General features: G+C 44.8%; 1 protein-coding gene across 1 annotated transcript in view; it reads right to left on the bottom strand.

Annotated features, from left to right (window-relative positions):
- LOC139253997 (inactive dipeptidyl peptidase 10-like) overlaps positions 1-22,121 on the bottom strand; it is a 963,662-nt gene that overhangs the window by 542,305 nt on the left and 399,236 nt on the right. The window contains exon 5 of the mRNA XM_070873609.1: positions 6,643-6,737. Within this exon, the coding sequence (XP_070729710.1) occupies positions 6,643-6,737 (95 nt within the window). The remainder of the gene's footprint in view (positions 1-6,642; positions 6,738-22,121) is intronic.

The following is a 22,121-nucleotide window of genomic DNA, read 5'->3' as shown; positions in this document are numbered from 1 at the left end:
GAATGAGTCAATTTGAAAGTTTGACCCGAAACACCCTGCGCTCCTCTTTGGCCACGACAGTGCCGGGAAGCAACTTGGGACCTTGCCCATAATTTAATACAAATACAGGATCATTGACTTGAATCTCGCGTGACACATTTGCCCTATCATGGTATGCACTTTGTTGAAGCCGCCTGTTCTCTATCTGTTCATGTAGATCAGGGTGAACTAACAAGAGCCTTGTCTTGAGTGCTCTTTTCATGAACAGTTCAGTAGATGGGATCCCAGTGAGTGAGTGTGGTCTCGTGCGGTAGCTAAGCAGGACTCGGGATAGGCGAGTCTGCAGTGAGCCTTCAGTTACCCTCTTCAAGCCTTGCTTGATGGTTTGCACTGCTCTCTCTGCCTGACCATTGGATGCTGGTTTAAACGGGGCAGATGTGACATGTTTGATCCCGTTACGGGTCATGAATTATTTGAACTCAGCACTGGTAAAACATGGCCCGTTGCCCTTCACCAGGAGATCGGGTAAGCTGTGTGTGGCAAACATGACCCGCAGGCTTTCAGTGGTGGCAGTGGACGTGCTAGCCGACATTATATCACATTCAATCAACTTGGAGTATGCGTCTACAGCCACAAGGAAAATTTTAACCAAGAACGGGCCTGCATATTCGATGTGTACCCTAGACTATGGTTTGGAGGGCCAAGACCATAAACTTAGCGGCGCCTCCCTGGGTATATTGCTTAACTGCGAGCATGTATTACATCTGTGAACGTAGGACTCTAAGTCTGCATCGATACCGGGCCACCACACGTGGGATCTGGCTATCGCTTTCACCATTACGATGCCTGGGTGGGTACTGTGGAGGTCATTGATGAAGGTGTCTCTGCCCTTCTTGAGGACCACTACTCGATTGTCCCACAGAAGGCAGTCTGCGTGTATAGACATTTCAGCTTTGCGCCGCTGGAACGGCTTTATCTCTTCCTGCATTTCCACTGGGACATTGGAGCAGCTCCCGTGAAGCAAACAAATTTTGACTAGAGATAATAAGGGGTCCCGGCTTGTCCAGGTCTTGATCTGCCGGGCAGTGACAGGTGATTGCTCACTCTCAAATGCTTCCATAACCATGGTTAGAACTGCGGGCTGCGTCATTTCCACCCCCGTGGTGGGCAATGGCAGCCTACTGAGAGCATCGGCACAGTTTTCTGTGCCTGACCTGTGGCGGATGGCATAGTTGTACACAGACAATGTGAGCGCCCATCTCTGGATGCTGGCCAATGTGTTGGTATTTTTCCCTTTACTCTTGGAAAATAGGGATATAAGTGTCTTATGGTCAGTTTCCAATTCGAATTTAAGCCCAAACAGGTATTGATGCATTCTTTACCCCATAGACACATGCTAACGCTTCTTTTTCAATCATGCTGTAAGCTCTCTCGACCTTAGACAGAGTCTTGGATGCATAAGCAACCGATTGCAGTTTCCCGAAATCATTAGCTTGTTGCTATACATACCCGACGCCATAGGATGACGCATCACATTCTAGTGCCAAACACTTACATGGATCAAAAAACACACGCAATTTGTTTGAGCCTAACAATTTTCTCGCTTTTGCAAAAGCATTTTCTTAGCTTTTGCCCCAAACCCATTCAACCCTTTTCGTAGTAAGACATGTTGTGGTTCTAGCAGGGTGCTGAGATCCGGTAAGAAGTTACCAAAGTAGTTCAAGAGTCCCAGAAATGACCGCAGCTCCGTCATGTTCTGTGGCCTTGGTGCATTCTCGATTGCCTCCGTCTTTGCGTTGGTGGGCCTGATGCGTTCCTCCGCAATCCTCCTTCCCAAGAACTCCACTTCAGGCACCAGGAAAATGTACTTCGAGCTTTTTAACCTGAGCCCCACTTGGTTGAGTCGACTAAGAACCTCCTCCAGGTTCTGCAGGTGCTCGACTGTGTTCCGACCTGTGATCAAGATGTCATCCTGGAAGACCACGGTGTGCGGGACCGACTTCAATAAACTTTCCACCTTTCTCTGGAATATTGCCGCCACTGATCGGATTCCAAACAGGCATCTGTTAGAAACAAAAAGACCTTTCTGCGTGTTGATGCAGGTGAGGGCCTTCGATGGTTCCTCCAGTTCCTGTGTCATGTCGGCTCAAGTCAGATCCAGCTTTGTGAACGTTTTTCCTCCTGCCAGCATTGCAAAGAGGTCGTCGGCTTTTGGTAGTGGGTATTGGTGCTGCAGGGAGAAACGATTGATAGTTACTTTCTAATCGCCACAGATTCTGATGGTGCCGTCTCCCTTGAGGACTGGGACAATAGGACTGGCCCACTCGCTGAACTCGATCGGTGAAATGATGCCCTCTTGTTGAAGCCGGTCTAGCTCGATCTCTACCCTTTCTCTCATCATGTACGGTACTGTTCTCACCTTGTGATGGATGGGTCGCACCTCTGGAATTAGGTGGATCTGAACTTTAGCTCCTTGGAATTTCCCGATGCCTGGTTCGAACAGCGAAGGAAATTTGTTTAAGACCTGGGCACACGAAGTGTCGTCAGTGGGCGATAGCGCTCGGACATCATCCCAGTTCCAATGCATCTTTCCCAGCCAGCTGCTGCTGAGCAGCATGGGACCATCACCCGGTACCACCCAGAGTGGTAGCTTGTGCACCGCTCTATCATAGGAGACCTTTATGGTAGCACTGCCAATTACAGGAATCAGTTCTTTAGTGCAAGTCTCATGCGAACTGGAGTTAAGACTGGCCTTGAGGCCTTGTTGCACCACACCTTTCAAAAGTCTTTTGCCCATGATAGACTGGCTCGCGCCCGTGTCTGGCTCCATTGACACCGGGAGTCCATTAAGTTCAACATTCAGCATTATCGGGGACAATTCGTGGTGAATGTGTGCACCCCATGTACCTCTGCCTCGTCTATCTGAGGCGCTGGTTCATAGTAATCCTCCGTGGATCTGTTCTCCTCTGCAACGTGGTGGTTTGCAGGTTTAACAGGTTTAGCAGCTCGCCTGCACACTCGTTGGAGGTGTCTCATTGTTCCATAGCCCTTGCAAACGTATCCTTTGAATCGGCATGAATGGAAACGATGATCACCCCCGCAGCGCCAACAAGGTGTTATGGCCCTGCATTCATCGCCCTTGTTGGTGGACTCTGAGACATCTGCGACGTGTAGCTGCAGGGATGTCGTTTAGTTACGTTACGATTCGAAAACAACATCACTTTGTTCACAATACTTGTAGCAGCACTTGTGTGCTGAGAGATTTGCTTAGTATTGTCACTGGTGGCAATGAACGCCTGGGCTATCGCTATGGCCTTACTCAAGGTTTGGGTCTCTATAGACAAAAGTTTGCGAAGTATGGTTTCGTGGCCAATGCCAAGATCGAAACAGTCTCTGAGCATGTGCTCCAAATGTCCTTCAAATTTGCAATGTCCTGCAAGGTGTCTCAGCTTGGCGACATAACTCACCACTTCTGGGCCTTCAGACCTTTTGTTGGTGTAGAACCGGCACCGCGCCATCAGAACGCTTTCCTTCAGGTTCAAATGCTCTCGGATCAGTGTGCACAAATCATCGTTCGATTTCTCCGTGGGTTTCGCTGGAGTGAGCAGATTCTTCATGAGGCCATACGTTGGTGCCCCACAGACGGTGAGGAGGATCGCCCTTCGTTTGGCAGCGCTCTCTTCCCCATCTAGCTTGTTGGCCAGGAAGTATTGGTCGAGTCACTCCACAAAAGTTTCCCAATCATCTCCCTCCGAAAATTTCTCCAGGTTGCGCACTGTTCTCTGCATCTTTGGGTTCGCTATCTGTATCTCATCGCCAGTTGTTGAGTATGGAGAAAGAGTCAGACTGAACACTGTGAGCTCAAAGTAAAGTGTCACCTTAGTCTTTTATTGCGGGTCTCCAGAGTGCTTCACCAACCTGGGAAACCTTCTTAAATACCTGTGCTCCCAAGGGATTATGGGATCCCTTGAGACACTGGGGAATGAGCCCTCTGGTGGCTGTACAGAGTAAATACAAGTCCACATATATAACAGTTTTGGTCTCTGTATTTACGGAAGGATATACTTGCATTGGAGGCTGTTCAGAGAAAATTCACTAGGTTGATTCCGGAGATGAGCGAGTTGACTTATGAAGATACGTTGAGTAGTTTTGGTCTATACTCATAGGAGTTCAGAAGAATGAGAGGTGGTCTCATCGAAACATATAAGATAATGAGGGGGCTCGACAAGGTGGATGCCGAGAGGATATGTCCACTCATATGAGAAACTAAAGCTAGGTGACATAGTCTCAGAATAAGGGGCCACCCATTTAAAACTGAGATGAGGAATTTCTTCTCTTAGAAGGTAGTAATCTATGGAATTCTCTGCCCCAGAGAGCTGTGGAGGCTGGATCATTGAATATATTCACGGCAGAGATAGACAGATTTTTGAGTGATAAAGGAATAAAGGGTTATGGTGTCGGGGCAGGGAAGTGGAGCTGAGTCCATGATTAGATCAGTCATGATCTTTTTAAATGGCGGAGCAGGCTCGAGGGGCCAAATGGTCTACTCCTGCTCCTATTTCTTATGTTCTTAGCCATTTTATAAAAAGGATATAGAGGCACTGGAGAGGGTGCAACAAAGATTTATAAGGATGGTCTCTTCTCTTGAAAAAAGAAGGCTGAGGGGTGACCCAATAGAGGTCTTTAAAATTATGAAAGGTTTTGATAGAGTAGATACAGACAGAATGTTTCCACTTGTGGAGAAGAACAAAACTAGAGGCCATCAATATAAGATAGTCACCAAGAAATCAAATCGGCAATTCAGAAGTATCTTCTTTTTCCAGAGAGTGGTGAGAGAGTGGTTGAGGTGAATAGTATAGATGCATTTAAGGGGAAGCAAGGTACGCAATGACAGAGAAGGAATTAGAGGGCTGTGCTGGTAGAGTTAGATAAGGAAAGACAGGAGGAGGCTCGAGTGGAACATAAATGCCAGTATGGACTGGATGGGCCAAATGTCTTGTTTCTGTGCTAAATATATTATGTAATTCCATGTAATTCCATATTGTCCTTGGTCTATAAACTCTGTTGGGAAGGTAAGAATTTTGGCGAGTCACCTCCTCCCAGTTCTCCAACCAGTTGCTGCAGCCCTGTTTGCTCCTTCCTCCTGCCCGTGCTATTCCTCCCCTTGCCAAGTATAATTCCCAGAAAGGCCCCCATGAAACAATAAGTGTGATGGAAGCTCCTTAAGAGTCCAGGATGTAAAACAGCAATTACAAGTGTCATGTATTCAACCAGCATTGTAGCCCATGTATAAACTGACCTAAGTTGTACACCGTGAGAACACTGACCACTAGGTGGGAGACACTCGTAACCTGGACCTTCAGGTATAAAAGGGGAAGCTCCACCCACCTTCATCACTTGAGTGCTAAGGAATAAAGGACAGGTCACAGACTGACCTTCTCTCAAGCATGGGCCTCGTGTGCATTTATACTGTGTAGTAAGGATGTATCAATGGCGACAAGAAACTGGGATTTAAACCATGCGAGCATGGCTACTAGCAGAACAGACGAGAGGTACTGTATTAAGGAATGGTTGGGACAAAGATTCAACATTGTTAAAGCAGCACACAGTTCTCCAGGCAGACAAGGGCAGTCAGGCATGCCCCAACAGGTAGTCGAACCCAGAGGGGGAGTTCGACAGAGACAATGGCAAGCTGAACAGCGATTCACGCCATTGCAAGGGACAATGCGGCCAGTAATGGGGCCATCAACACCTGTTAATGGTGCACTCAAGTGATGAAGGTGGGTGGAGCTTTCCCTTTTATACCTGAAGGTCCAGGTTACGAGTGTCTCCCACCTAGTGGTCAGTGTTCTCACGTTGTACAACTTAGGTCAGTTTATACATGGGTTACAATGCTGGTTGAATACATGAAGCACTTTGAAATCATATAAGTAACAACAAAAATCACTATCTAATATAAGCACAATGTGTCTCAAAACTTTATATAGTTTTATCTGAGAACATCTGTGAATCGCTTTAAATATAATTGAAATGGCTGCCTTCCGACTTGTCCCACCCATTATTTGTTGCTGAGGGCAGGGTCTGATGCTAAAAATGTGGGCAGAGACGGAAATGACATTAGGGGTTGAAACTCGGTCATCAGACCCCAATTTGCATTTATTAATGAGGCTCTTATACATCATCAAAGGAGTGCATTGTCTGTGAAGTCTGGTGAAAAGGGTCCACCTTTGGTATGGTCTTCTCTTGTTGGAATTTCTGAGACAGCTGCTTTTGCCCTCATTATCCTGTCATTTTCATTCATGCATCATTTTAGGTGCAGGCATATATATTATGCACCAGTTCCACGCGAACTTAGTATGTATTTTGGAAGACATAGCTGACTAACACCCCAAATTTCAGCCTTTTATACCACAAAAAAAACACTTTTCTCCCTCAAAAATCGCCACAATAGACCATGATGCTGGAAAACTAGTGTGCTTATAGATATCTGCAGGCATGGTTGTATGGCTTGAGATTCTAGTTGGTAAATGTTGTTACTTTTGAAGCTTGTACACGCCTTGTACACTTGTTCATGAAATGTATTCATTCCTTTTAAGTATTGCCAAAAATAAAAACATCTTGAAATGAAAAGAGAAATACAAATATGCAATTTAATTTACTTACAAATGTGCTGTTTTCCAGCAACACCGTTGTTTTATTTGTTACGATATTCAGTTTGATCACATGCCCATCTCTGGTCCGATATACCACCTCTGCATCTGTCAGGAGAAAGTGAAGCAATTTAGATAATTTTTTCTAACAACACATCTTAATTACTATTTGAAATGGAACATCAATTTTAGATAAAAAGAAAAAAGGTAATTCAAAACAGCATGCTGCAAATACACAATGGATTATTAGCATCTGGAAAGTGAAAAGATGGATTAACCACTCAGCTGTAGACGTTTCATTAGTCTGATAAATGATTTACACATGAAACTTTAACCCATCTTTTCTCTTTACAGATGTGGACTCGATCAGCTGTGCATTTAGAACATTTCCTGTTTTTAATTATCAATTTTAGATTGGAATGAAGTTATTCAACAGAAATTTAAACAAAAAAGGGTGTCTATGCACCAACTCTATTCCATTTGTAGACAATATACAATTTGCATTATGGAGTCTATCCGATTAATTGGATCTCTTAAAGGTAAATAATCACTGGTAAATATTCTTAAAAAATTAAGTTCTGTGGAATATCTACCTTGACTGTCTACTGCAATGCAGCAAAACTCCAAGACATCAATCTAACACTACAATCTGCATTATTCAGCACTGACCAACAGATGATACTTCTTCATCCATGCCTATATTTACTCATTATTTATTTTAACCAGATATTTATCTGTTTCTTTTTAAAGGAATTGATTACTATAGCATCAGTTGCATTTGGTGGGAACTTGTCCCACAAAATCTACAATTCTGTAGGCGAAGTAAAGACATTCAGATTCCCTGTGCTCAATATTGTTTCATGTTTTCATCTCATGTAATATGATGCTGGGACATAACATTATATGAAGTAATAAAGCTTCTCAGATGCCATTATATACTATTGATTAACAATCTATGCAGTAACATGTATATGCCTGTTCTACATGACTGTAGACTTATCCCCAAGCTTTCTGATTGGTTCAGTCTTTCTTTTGAAAAAAATACTAATCACATATTATAAAAATAATCGTCTTACATTTCTAATTGTTTCAGAGTTTCTACTGTATAAAACAAAACAGGCACTGGGGAAAGAAACAGCTGCTGCTGCTGCCATGACAGTTTTGCCCTCCTTAGCAGCACAGCGAAGTACAAGCGTCTTAAATCTGCAGTTAAACTACTAGCTCTTTCCCTCACAGCCCCAACATTTTCTCGATTCCATTGCCGTAACCATTGTGTCTAGTTGTAACCTGCCGCTCCTTCACCCCCTGCACATTATGATCTGCTGTGGGGCTATGCCTTTGCTGGCCTTTCACTAGCCACCCTTCTTTGGGTGCATTCTTCTGCTTCTCCCTGAGCCTCCATTCAATGGATGCAGACAGCACCACAAGGTATGTATGATTTGTATTCAACTAAAATTAATGTCTACTGATTTACGTTGGGGTGTAGTTGCACAGTAGCTGGCAGCCCAATTGTTGACAAGCTATTTGACTTTAAAGGCATTACATGTGCCCAGTTCTGTTCACATGCAGCATTCACCCTTGAACGCTTTCCAACAGCAGTCACTGGAAAGCAATTGAGGCAGGAATCTTGGTTGATATTTTCCTCTGCAACCTAGAGATGCTGTGGTGCCCCAAGTGCTACACTCATTGAGGTTAACAAGTGCAGCAGTTACTGGGAATTGAAGCTGGAACTGATGTGCTTCAGTACTACAAAGGGCAGTGCATTTCCTTATCAAACTAGTGCGGGAGCTACAGATGCCTCTTTCTGTTAAGAAGCAGGAGACAGCATCTTGCCTATAGTTAGTCTAGGTAATGATTCTCATTATTGAGCACAAGGGCTAATCAGGGTAATCAGTCTTACTGCAAGACAGGAAAGAAAATACTAATCATTTTTGGGGCAGTTAACAAAAGTATTTTTGTGTTGAGAGCCAGCAATGAGAATCTTGCAACTCCAAGTGAACTTAGGTTGGTGAACATTCTTTGTTCTAATTCTCCTGTGAAAAATTGCACAGGGATGCACATTTGGCTATTTGTTTCACAAGGTTTTGTGCTTCAGAGCTCAAAAAGCTTTGAATATTTATCTCTATAATTTTGGAGCTCTTGTATAGTTTAAATCAGTGTTTAGATCCCCTAAGCTATACAAAAACATAAGGACCCAGATGTTGCAGTGGGTATTGTGGCCTACTCTCAGAATAGGCCACCATACACCTCCTTTGAAATCTATCGCAAATTTGGGATTTCTGCACGTGCTTGCATTGACAGACCATCTGCACGACCCATGAAAAAGCAGGGCGTGCTTGCATCAGTGTAAAAGATACCTCAGGCATGTTTTAAACATTTTTATCTCGGAAATCATACACATACATTGTATCAAATGAGTTTTTTCAACGTTTCTGCAAATATAAGAGTTTTAATGCCAAAAATGATCAAAAATTAAATTTTTAGTGAAGTTGGTGGAATGAAGCGAATTAGGAATTAAATTCCAATCCTGTAAATTGTAATTAAATTTGATTTCGGAATTTCATTAAATCTGACTGTGGAATTCCCTTCGGAAATGACAAAAATGGAATTCTACTTTGTGAATGGAGGACCAGGCCCACGTGATCCCAGGTACGTTTCTGCACAGGCTGGTTCCAAGGGATCCGTGGGCCATTACACTGCTCTCTGCCTTGCATCCTCAGACCGCTAGTTTTCGCAGAAGGTAGGTACTCAGGAGGTATGTGTCATGTATTCAACTATCATTGTAACCCATGCATAAGCTGACCTAAGTTGTACACCTTGAGAACATTGACCACAGGGGGCGAACTTGTGGGAGACAATCCTAATCTGGACTTTCCGGTAAAAAAGAGGCAGCTCCACCCACCTTCAGTCTCTTGAGGTCTTGGTAATAAAGGTAACTGGTCACAGAGTGACCTTCTCTCAAGTATGGGTCTCGTGTGCATTTATACTGTATAGTAAGGACCTATCATTGGCGACGAGAAACTGGGATTTAAACCATGTGAGCATGGCCACTAGCAGCACAGAAGACGGGTACTGTGTTGGTGATGATTGGGACGACTTTATTGAGAGACTACAACAAAGTTTTGTCACTAAGGAATGGTTGGGACAGGATTCGGCCGACAAACGCAGGGCTCATCTCCTGACGGTTTGTGGATCCAGAACGTACTCCCTGATGAAGGACCTTCTAGCGCCAGAGAATCCGGCGGACAAGACGTTTGAAGAGCTCAGTAAGTTGATTGGAGAACACCTTAAACTGGCGAGCAGCATGCACATGGCGAGACACCGGTTTTACACGCACTGGCGGCGAGAAGGGCAAAGCATTCCAGACTTCAGGGCAGATCTCCGGCGACTGGCAAGCCTATGTAAGTTCCCAGATGCATGCAGAGCGGAGATGCTGTGAGACTTTTTTTATTGAGGGCATTGGGCACGCTGGGGTTTTCAGGAAACTGATTGAGACCAAAGACTTGACCTTGGAAGCGACGGCTCTGATAGCCCAGACAATTATCTCAGGGGAGGAAGAGACCAGAATGATTTATGGCAAAAATCTTGGCTCAAATGCGGCAAACGACCAGGGAGTCAACATTGTTAACAAGGCACACAGTTCTCTAGGCAGACAAGGGCAATCGGACATGCTCCAACATGTAGTCGAACCCAAAGGGGGAACTCAACAGAGACAATGGCTTCCTGAACAGCGATTCATGCCATCGCAATGGACAATGCGGCCAGTAATGGGGCCATCAACACCTGTTAATGGTGCGCTTAAGGACAGTTACAGAGACAGTCAGAGATGATCGACTGGTAATGGACCTTTTGTTTCCAACAATGGGGCCCTCAGCTCATGCTCGAGGTGTGGTGGCAAACACCCAGCCAGAGCTTGCAGGTATCAGCAATATACCTGCAAAAACTGCAACGTCAGCAGTCACTTGGCGCGTATGTGCAGGAAGCCTGCAGCCAGGTTGATGTACGAGGAGGTCAGGCCCAATGTAAGCTCTATGAGGCCAAATGAACACTGGGGGAAATCACTGGCAGCTGAAGTTCAATGAGTTCATGTGGAGCACACATACAGTTCATATACCAGGACGCCACTGATAATGATGAAAGTGCTCCTCAATGGCATCCCAGTATTAATGGAGCTAGACAAAGGGGTCAGCCAGTCCTTGATGAGTATCAAACAGTTTGAAAGGTTGTGGGTGTCCAAGGCCAGAAGGCCAACATTATTGACGATTGACGCACTGCTACGGACATATACAAAGGAAATCATTCCTGTGCTAGGCAGCGCCACGGTAGTCGTGACCCACAAAGATTCGGAGAACAGGTTGCCACTCTGGATTGTCCCGGGGGACGGTCCCACACTACTGGGGAGGAGTTGGCTTGCTGTCATGAACTGGAAATGGGGCGATGTCAATGCAATTTCTTCTGTGGAGCGAGTATCATGCTCACAGATCCTGGACAAATTTGACTCATTATTTCAACCCGGCATCGGCACTTTCATGGGGACCAAGGTAGTGATTCACATAAACCCGGACGCCAGGCCAGTACACTACAAGGCCAGAGCAGTGCCTTACGTGATGCGGGAAAAGATAGAATGTGAATTGGACTGCCTGCTGAGGGAAGGCATCATCTCGCCAGTCGAATTCAGTGACTGGGCGAGCCCGATCGTGCCGGTGCTCAAGGCGGATGGGTCGGTCAGGATATGTGGCGATTACAAGGCCACCATCAATCGGGTGTCACTCCAAGACCAGTCCCCGCTACCGAGAGCGGAGGACCTCTTTGCGACGCTATCCGGTGGCAAACTTTTTTCAAAATTGGACCTGGCCTCAGCTTACATGACCCAGGAGCTGGTGAGTGAGTCGAAGAAACTGATCACCATCAAGACACACAAGGGGTTGTTTGAGTATAACAGATGTCCATTCTGGATTTGTTTGGCCGCCGCGATCTTTCAGCGAAATATGGAAAGCCTCCTCAAGTCAATTCCAAGGACTGTGGTCTTTCAAGACGACATCCTCATCACAGGTTACGATACAGAAGAACACCTCCACAACCTGGAGGAGGTGCTACGTAGACTAGACCGGGTAGGGCTGCGACTGAAAAAGGCGAAGTGCATCTTCTTAGCTCCAGAGGTAGAATTCCTGGGGAGGAGGGTAGTGGCAGACGGGATCAGACCTACTGTGTCCAAAACGGAGCGATCCAGAGAGCACCCAGACCACATAACACGACGGAGCTGCGTTCATTCCTGGGGCTCCTGAACTATTTTGGCAACTTTCTTCACAAATTGAGCATGCCGTTAGAGCTGCTACATGTGCTCCTACGCAAAGGTCGCGATTGGGTCTGGGGGGCTGCCAGGAAAGGACTTTTGATGGAGCATAACAAATTTCGTGCTCTAACAAACTGTTAACGTGTAAGAAACTAGTTTTAATGTGTGATGCATCGTCCTATGGGGTCGGGTGTGTGTTGCAGCATGTGAATGCCAATGGTCAGTTACAGCTGGTAGCTTATGTCTCCAGAAGTCTGTCCCAGGCAGAAAGGGGCTACGGGATGGTAGAAAAGGAAGTGCTAGCATGTGTATATGCAGCAAAAAAAATGCACCAGTGCCTGTTTGGCAGGAAATTTGAGCTGGAGACAGATCACAAACACCTAACGTCCCTTTTGGTTGACAACAAGGCCATAAATGCGAATGTATCGGCCCGCATACAGAGGTGGGCACTTACGTTAGCCGCCGATGACTACACAATTTGACATAGACTGGGCACTGAAAACTGTGCTGATGCACTCAGCAGGCTACCACTAGCCACCACTGAGGGGGCAGCTGAACATGATGCTGAGATGGTCATGGCTGTTGAAGCTGTCAAAAGCGAAGACTCACCTGTGACAGCCCGTCAGATTAAAGTCTAGACAAATAAAGACCCGCTACTGTCTTTAGTTAAGAAATGTGTCGTGAATGGGGACTGGTCAGCCACGTACGGGTCATGCCCTGAGGAGTTTAAACCATTTCATAGGTGCAAGGATGAACTCTCGATTCAGGCCGATTGCCTACTGTGTGGAAACCGAGTAGTCATGCTCCAGAAGGGCAGAGAGGTGTTTATCAGAGAACTTCACAATGAGCACCCGGGCATCGTCATGATAAAGGCAATTGCCAGGTCAAACGTTTGGTGGCCAGGGATAGATGCAGACCTGGAACTTTGTTTTCGCAGGTGCAACACGTGTGCTCAGCTGGGCAACGCACCTAGGGAAGCCCCCCTTAGCCCCTGATCCTGGTCTGCCAAGCCATGGTCACGCATCGATATGGACTACACAGGTTCTTTCATGGGAAAAATGTTTTGGTTGTAGTAGACGCCTACTCCAAATGGATTGAGTGTGGCATTTTAAATTCAAGCACATCCTCTGCCACGGTAGAAAGTCTACAGGCAATGTTCGTCGCCCATGGTCTGCCGGACGTCTTGGTCAGTGACAATGGCCCGTGCTTCACAAGCACTGAATTCCAGGACTTCATGGCAGGCAATGAAATCAACCATGTCAGAACGGCACCGTTCAAGCCGGCCTCAAACAGCCAGGCAGAACGAGCAGTGCAGATAATCAAACAGGGGATGCTCAGAATCCAACAGTGTACCCTACAAAGCCGCTTATCACGCCTCCTGTTGGCCAATAGATCCCGACCACACTCACTCACAGGGATTCCACCCACAGAGCTGCTAATGAAAAGGACGCTCAAAACCAGGTTATCCCTTATACACCCCACCATGAAAGAAATTGTTGAGAGCAGGCGTCAGTCATAATGTGACTACCATGACAGGAATGCGAGGGCGCGATGTATTGATGTCAATGACCCGGTTTTTGTCCTTAATTATGCTGCAGGGCCCAAATGGCTTGCAGGCACTGTGATTGCCAAAGAGGGGAATAGGGTTTTGGTAGTTAAACTTACCAATGGACAAATCTGCCGCAAACACGTGGATCAAACTAAAAGGAGGTTCAGCAACCCCATACAAGAAGCAGAGGAAGAACACGACGTAGAGTTTACTCCACCACAGGTGACCGAACACCAGATCCAAGTGGAGGAGAGCCCAGTCACTGTGGGCAGTCCAGACAGGCCTGAGGCACCACAAACAGCAGACACTCAGGCCAGCGCCCAACAACCGGAGCCCCAACTCAGGCGCTCATCAAAGGAGCGTAAACCACCAGAGAGACTTAACCTGTGATCCCAATAAGACTTTGTGGGGGAGGTGATGTCATGTATTCAACTATCATTTTAACCCATTTATAAGCTGATCTAAGTTGTACATCTTGAGAACATTGACCACAGGGAGCGAACTTGTGGGAGACACTCCTAACCTGGACTTTCCGGTATAAAAGGGGAAGCTCCACCCATCTTCAGTCACTTGAGGTCTTGGTAATAAAGGTAACTGGTCACAGAGTGACCTTCTCTCAAGTATGGGCCTCGTGTGCATTTATACTGTATAGTAAGGACATATCAGTATGCCTCCGACTGCAATTTTTGGCCCAATGAACAACACTTGGATATAATCAATGTTTTGAAATTAGTAGTTAGTTTGTAAATTGATATAAATGCAATCAAAAATATTGATAACTGTGTGCGCATAGTACATGGAAGTGGCGTGGAGGTTGAGTGACTTATTCATATTCATGAATTTCAGAATCCCCCTCATCTTCACTGCCATTTTTGACGTCAATCTGTAGTGAGTACAATAGAACTATAGTAACAAAGACAGGCTCCTCTGGTACGATATTTTCAATAAAGAGAGATTAAAATGATTCATTCGATATTCTCATGAAACTAGTTATTGCGAGCCTGTAGAATACATTTAAATGTCTGTTCAACAGTGGTATAATGACTGCACATCTTGTTTAATGAAGGAAATTATTGTCTAATAAGTGGCACAGATATTTCTATTTTTCCTCTGATAGTTTTCCAATTTACATGCTGAAATACTTAATAGCATAAAGCAATCAGCTAGTGCTCACACTAATGAATTTTTCATCTCTTTTAAGCTAGTTGCATTTTCACAGAATCCATTATGAAGACTGACATCCAAATTCCTTAATTTCTTCTCCGTCACGTTCAACATCCTCATTTCAAAAATTATTCCAGATAGTTGAAAATAGAGAACAAAAGATTTTTTTACTCGATTGCCAGATACTTTGCAGTTTTCATCTGGTATGCTTGTTCAAGAAAAATAACATGATTATCGCTTGGCCAGATTGGCTTTGATTCTTTGAAGCAGGTGTACAGTTCCCATTCAAACAGCAGAGATTTACGATAGAGATTTTGAGAGATTTTTTTTAACTAGAGATTTTCTCAGGTTTTTAAGATTGTTTTCCCCAGGTGGGCAACTTATCTTCATGCACAAATGTTGACTAAGGCAGTATATCAGCATAGCATTTTGGAGCTCCAAAGCAATCCGCCACAGGCTAGTAGAATCCTGGACACCCAAGACTCTCCACGTGGTAAGTTTCCGATCTCAGATGCGTCATTGAGAAGAAGACAGCTACTTCTTCACGTGAAAGAAGGAAAACTCAAAGGCTCAGTGTCCAAGACTTGTGAACAACACAGTAGCAAATAACAGATTAGTATTGGTGGAGCTCAAAACCTGGGAAACCTAACCCACCCGTCGGGAGACTAATGGGATCAGGTGCGACGGTGGTTTTACACTCTGCCCGATTTTACTCTCCGTTGAAGTCAATGGTGAGAAATATTGGGCGGGTGTAAAACTGGTGTTCCACCCTCTCCCGTGGGTTTCCCAAATGGGGAGTTAGGTTAAAATTACCCCCCTGGTTTCTATCCCCCCAACTAAAGAGGGGATCTTACATGCAGAAACTTAGGAGGAAAAGCAGAGAAAATAATTTGGGAAAACCAGATAGTATGTGGCAAGATCCAACAGTGTTTGTTCAGGAAAATATTACTACAGTTACGACTAACATAATAGTTCAAGCATATTAAAAACATTAAAAGAACTTCCCTCTTAAGACAAATCTTAATTGTTTGTTCAATTGCCATCCTTAATGAGTAAAATTTATATTACTGTTGGTTGCACTTTCCAGATCTGAATATTGGAATGCGTGAATCTCGCAGCAAACATGCAAAATTTAGAAACCATGTTACAAAAAGGATATAGAAGCACTGGAGAAAGTGCAAATAAGATTTACAAGGATGATACCAGATATGAGAAGGTACAACTATCAGGAAAGACTAAACAGGCTGAGACAGTTTTCTCCAGAAAATAGAAGTCTTTAAAATTATGAAGGGGCTTGATAGGGTAGACGTAGAGAAGATGTTTCCACTTGTGGTGCAAATCCAAAACTAATGGCCATAAATATAAGATAGTCACTAATATAGCCAATAAAGAATTTAGCAGAAACATCTTTACTCAGTGCATACAACAACAACAACGTTTATTTATAAAGCGTATTTAACAGAGTGAAACATCCAAGGCACTTCACAGGCAGATTATAAATTTTACACTAAGCCATATAAGGAGCAATTAGGGCAGATAACCAAAAGCTTGGTCAAAGAGGTAGGTTTTAAGGAGCATTTTAATGGAGCAAAGAGAGGTAGAGAGGCAGAGTAGTTTATGGAGGGAATTCTAGAGCTTAGGGCCACGGCAACAGAAGGTAACAATTATAATCAGGGATGCTCAAGGGGGCAGAATTAGAGGAGCGCAGATATCTTGGAAATTGCGGGCTGGAGGAGATTACAGAGATAGGGAGGGGCGAGTTAATGGAGGGATTTGAAAACAAAGATGAGAATTTTGAAATCAAGCATTGTTTAACCAGCAGCCAGTGTAGGTAAGTGAATAAGACTTGGTGCGAATTAGGACACGGATAGCCAGGATTGGATGACCTCAAGTTTACGTAGGGTAGAATATGGGAGGCCAGCCAGGAGTGTGATAGAATAGTCAAGTCTAGAGGTAACAAAGGCACGGATGAGGGTTCCAGCAGCAGATGAGCTGAGGCAAGGGCAGAAATGGGCGATGTTATGGAGGTGGAAATAGGCAGTCTTAGTTATGCAGCGGATATGTGGTCGGAAGCTCATTTCAGGGTCAAATACGACATCAAGTTGTGAACAGTGTGGTTCAGCCTCAGACAAATGTTAGGGATAGGGATGGAGTCAGTAGCTAAGGAACAGAATTTGTGGTGGGGACCCAATATTTAATTGGAAAAATTTTTTGCTCATCCAGAACTGGATGTCGAACAAGCAGTGTGACAATTTAGAGACCGTGGAGGGGTCGAGAGAAGTGATGGTGAGGTAGAGCTGGGTGTTGTCAGCATACATGTGGAAACTGACAGTGTGCTTTTTGGATGATGGTGCCCAGGGGCAGCATGTAGATGAGAAACAGGAAGGGACCAAGGATAGATCCTTGGGGGACACCAGAGGTAGCGATGCGGGAGTGGGAAGAGAAACCGTTGCAGGTGATTTTCTAGCTACAATTAGATAGTTAAGAATGGAACCAGGCAAGTGCAGTCCCACCCAGCTGGACGACGGTGGAGTGGTGTTGGAGAAGGATAGATGGTCAACCGTGTCAAAGGCTGCAGCCAAGTAAAGAAGGACGAGGAGGGATAGTTTGCCTTTGTCACAGTCACAAAGGATGTCACTTGTGACTTTGATGAGAGCCGTTTTGGTACAGTGGCAGGGGGGGAAACCTGATTGGAGGGATTCAAACATGGAGTTGCAGGAAAGATGGGCACGGATTTGGGAGGCGACTAAGTATATGGAACTCACTACCACATGGAGTATTTGAGGCGAATAGTATATATACATTTGAGGGGAAAGATAAGCACATAAGGGAGAAAGGAATAGAAGGATACGTTGATAGGATGAGATGAAGTAAGGTGGGAGGAGGCTCGTGTGGAGCATAGAACAGTTGGGCCGAATGGCCTGTTTCTGTGCTGCAACATTCTTTGTAATTCTATGCAACAATGGGGTAGAGGCTGTATGGATGATAAACATAAAAACCCCACTTTCAAATCAGACAAGCGGGGACTGAGGAGGGCAGCAAACTATTCTGACGTCTGTAGCGTGAGGCCTGGGAGATTTTCCCCCAAAACCGTTGGGAGCAGCAGCTGGCCATTGCGTAAGAGTGCAATGTCGGTCGGCAGAAGGCCCCTGCCAGAGACCAAAAGACCCTGCCACTTTGGGTAAGTCGTGGGCAGGGGGTTTCACGAGGGCCTCGCAATCCGGGAAGGCAGAACCCCTGACAGGGGATGACTAAACTTTCTTTTTGATCCGGGGGAGCACACTTTGCTTGCCCTATAAGGAAACTAGAAAAACATTTTGAAAAGATTTATCTTATTGGTCCTCTTCTAGCCCTGACTCCTCTTCCTGCTAGATCGGCCTAGCAGAAATGCCACAACTACTTCCTTGCTCAAGCCCATGATTAAAACAATGATGTCATCATGGCCAGATCTGCATATTTAGAGAAGGGCCATTCTGGTTTGCGGTGGGTGTCCTTCCCTCCTGCTCAGAAGAGCAGGTTAGAATTGTAGCTTGTGGGATCAGGCAGGATGTTAGTGGGTAAGTCCTACAGGCGAATGTAACTCCCTGCTCGCTTGGTTTACATCAAGCAGGGAGGGTAAAAATTGACCGTTCCAGTTTTAGGATGCTTTCTAGATACATAACCATAGCTGGTACCCTAAAACAATACAAGGCCAACTTAAAATAATATTTTGGGGTCAGTAGAAGATATGTCACTTACTAATTCAAGAAGTATTGTATCTGTATTCAACAATCTAAAAAAACATATGGTTATTACCCAAATACTACCCATATATTGACGAGATTAAATATAGATTCTATGAAACAACATATTTTAATTTTAAGCAAATTGCAGCGACTGTTCAGATTTGTTAAAAATATGCTCTGTTTTACATTTTGTTCAGTTCCACATATTTAAAAAAAACAATTAAATGGGGGAAGATAAACTGCTAGAATAATCAACCACAAAAAGTCTGGTATGTACTTTAAAAAGCTCTATATCAAAACTATAAAGAAAGCATCCATTGGATTACACTAAGATGTGTACATAATTCGCTCATAAAAGTGTAATTTAATTTGCCTACAAAATAAAGAATTGGATTCAAATCAGAGCTCAGTGTAAGTAATTAAAATATATATTTATATGGTAGTTCTTAGCCATTCTAAATAAATAGCATTTTAATTCTAGAGTATTGATGTAACGTATCGAAGTGATGTCATAGTAGCAGCAGTGGATCAAATAATGGCGATATATTCGTGTCATAATCCAACTATGTGTTGGTGACCCCCTCAAAGCCTCCTTGATAAAGTGCAATATCCCCACTGACACCTGGGAGTCCCTGGCTAAAGACCGAAAGACCGCCCTAAGTAGAGGAAGTGCATCTGGGAGGGCGCTGAGCACCTCGAGTCTCATCGTCAAAAGCATGCAGAAATGAAGTGCAGGCAGCGGAAGGAGCGTGCGGCAAACCAGTCCCACCCACCCTTTCCTTCAACGACTGTCTATCCCACCTGTGACAGAGACTGTAATTCCCATATTGGACTGTTCAGTCACCTAAGAACTCATTTTTAGAGTGGAAGCAAGTCTTCCTCTATTTCGAGGGACTGCCTATGATGATGATGCGTAATACAGTGCAACACAAGGGGTGTGATTCAATGTACAAAAACATGCATGTTTCATTAGTGGTGAACGGTTGTTTTTTGGACTGAAGGAAGGCATACAGTGGTGTTCCCCAGGGGTCGGTACTAGGACCACGACTTTCCTTGATATATATTAATGACTTGGACTTGGGTGTACAGGGCACAATTTCAAAATTTGAAAATGACACAAAACTTGGAAGTATAGTGAACAGTGAAGAGGATAGTGATAGACTTCAAGAGGACATAAACAGGCTGGTGGAATGGGCGGACACATGGCAGATGAAACTTAATACAGAAAAGTGTGAAATGATACATTTTGGTAGAAAGAATGAGGAGAGGAAATATAAACTAAAAGGTAGAATTCTAAAGGGAGTGCATGAACAGAGAGACCTGGGGGTATATGTGCACAAACTGTTGAAGGTGGCAGGGCAGGTTGAGAAAGCGGTTAAAAAAGCTTACGGGATCCTGGGCTTCATGAGTTGTGGTATAAAGTACAAAAGTGTGGATATTATGATGAACCTGTATAAAACACTGGTTCGGCCTCAACTGGAGTATTGTATCCAATTCTGGGCGCCCCACTTTAGGAAGGATGTGAAGGCCTTAGGGAGGATGCAGAAAAGATTTACGAGAATGATTCCAGGCAACTGGATAGACTTGGAGAAGCAGAGAAGGTTGAAAGGAGATTTGATTGAGGTGTTCAAAATCATGAGGGGTCTGGACAGAGTAGACGGAGAGAAACTGTTCCCGTTGACAGCAGGGTCGAGAACCAGAGGACACAGATTTAAGATGATTGTCAAAAGAACCAAAGGCAACATAAGAAAAAACTTTTTTTACGCAGCGAGTGGTTAGGATCTGGAATGCATTGCCTGAAAAGGTGATGGAGGCAGACTCAATCACTGCTTTCAAAAACGAGTTGGATAAATACCTGAAAGAAAAAGATTTGCAGGGCTAAGGGGAAAGGGACTAGCTGAGGTGCTCTTGCAGAGAGCTGGCACGGGCTCGACGGGCCAAAAGGCCTCCTTCCTGCTATAACCATTCTATGATCCTAGGATTACTGCCATACTGGTTAATGAGATACTTGCCTCCTTAGCTTAGTGGCATGGGGAATTCGACTGTGGAACCGTCAACATTAACATAAGAAAACACCGAGTGTGACAGGAGATTATAAATAGTCACACTCTATCGGAGCAGTCAGTTATGATCATGAATGAGGATCAATATATTGTATTAATTTAAATTAAATCCCCCACGACGTCCCATTCACACCCCCCCGCCCCCACGATATCCCACTCACTCCCGGGATGTCACATTCACCACCCGCCCATGATGTCCCATTCACCGCACCCCCCCCCCCACCCCCGGTAATGTCCCATTCACCCTGCCGCGATGTCTCATTCACCCCCCCCGTGATGTCCCATTCACCCCCCAAGTTGTCGCATTCACCATGCCCCCCCCCGCCCCCACCACGATACCCTATTCACCGCCCCCCTCCCGCTCCCCCCCCGACCCCCGCATTATCCCATTCACCCCACCACAATGTCCCATTCACCCCAAGGAAGTGGAACGTCAATCAATTATTGATCCCAATCATTATCCAAAAATCTCCGCATCAAGTGTGGTCAGAAGCTGGGTTGCCGGTGATAGCTCTACAGTTGAATAGCTCACAAATGCTCACCTTCCAGACACAGACATGGGATGAGGTATTGGAGGACCAGCCCTACCAATGGACCTGCACCCCTGTATGTGTTACCTCCTTCATGAAAGGAGGCATAAAGGAAGAAACTTGTGGGGTAAAATTATACTTATAACATGTTTACAGCTTTACAGGTTACGGTAGCATAGTGGTTATGTTACTGGACTAGTAATCCTGGACTAATGATTCGGAGACATGAATTCAAATTCCACCAAAGCAGCTGGGGAATTTAAATTCAGTTAATTAAATAAATCTGGAATAAAAAGCTAGTATCAGTAATGGTGACCATGAAACTAACGGATTGTTGTAAAAACCCATCTGGTTCACCAATGTTCTTTAGGGAAGGGAACCTGCCACACTTACCTGGTCTAGCCTATATGTGACTCCAGACTCACAGCAATGTGGTTGACTCTTAACTGCCCTCTGAAAGGGCCTAGCAAGCCACTCAGTTGTACCAAACCGCGACAAAGAAGCATGAATAGCAGCGGTTCAAGAAGACGGCTCACCACCACCTTCTCAAGGGCAATTAGGGATGGGCAGTAAATGCTGGCCTTGCCAGTGACACTCATATCCCATGAACGAATAATAAAAAAACGAATTAACAAAATTCATTTTAATGACTAGTTTTATACTTTTTACAACCCAGAAAAGCAATCAAAATTTATCTGTAATGTCACTTCATGTCAGTGATAATATGAGGTTTGGTATTGCTCCACATCAGTGCGATAAACTTCAATACATTCACAGTCAATGAGTATAGAAAACAGGTGACGCTGATGTTTTACATAGGGTACTTTTAACTCTTCAGTACCTGTGAATAGGAGCATAACAATCTATGGGGCCGAACTTGGTCAAAGCTAACTTCTGCCCAAGTGCCGCGCAAATGCCACCCACTGATGGTACTTTGGGCGGGAGATTCCTCAAAAAGACCTGCAAAGACCGCCCGGCGGCAAAAAAACAACTTACGCCCTGAATGTGGGCGGCAGCGGGCGGGAGCCCCCAATCTCGGTGGCAAATGCAATCCTCGCCAAAGTGCCGCTGAGGATTGAGTTGGTCCCAGGGAGGGGGAAAACATAAAAATAAAAATTTACACAAAAAAAAACACTTTCAGGGGAACCCATCCACCTGAATCGCTGTA

This window comes from Pristiophorus japonicus, chromosome 3, assembly GCF_044704955.1.
Source record: "Pristiophorus japonicus isolate sPriJap1 chromosome 3, sPriJap1.hap1, whole genome shotgun sequence".
NCBI classification, from domain to species: Eukaryota; Metazoa; Chordata; class Chondrichthyes; family Pristiophoridae; genus Pristiophorus; species Pristiophorus japonicus.
The sequence above is the reverse complement of the archived record's forward strand: the minus strand, read 5'-3'. Positions and strand labels throughout refer to the sequence as shown.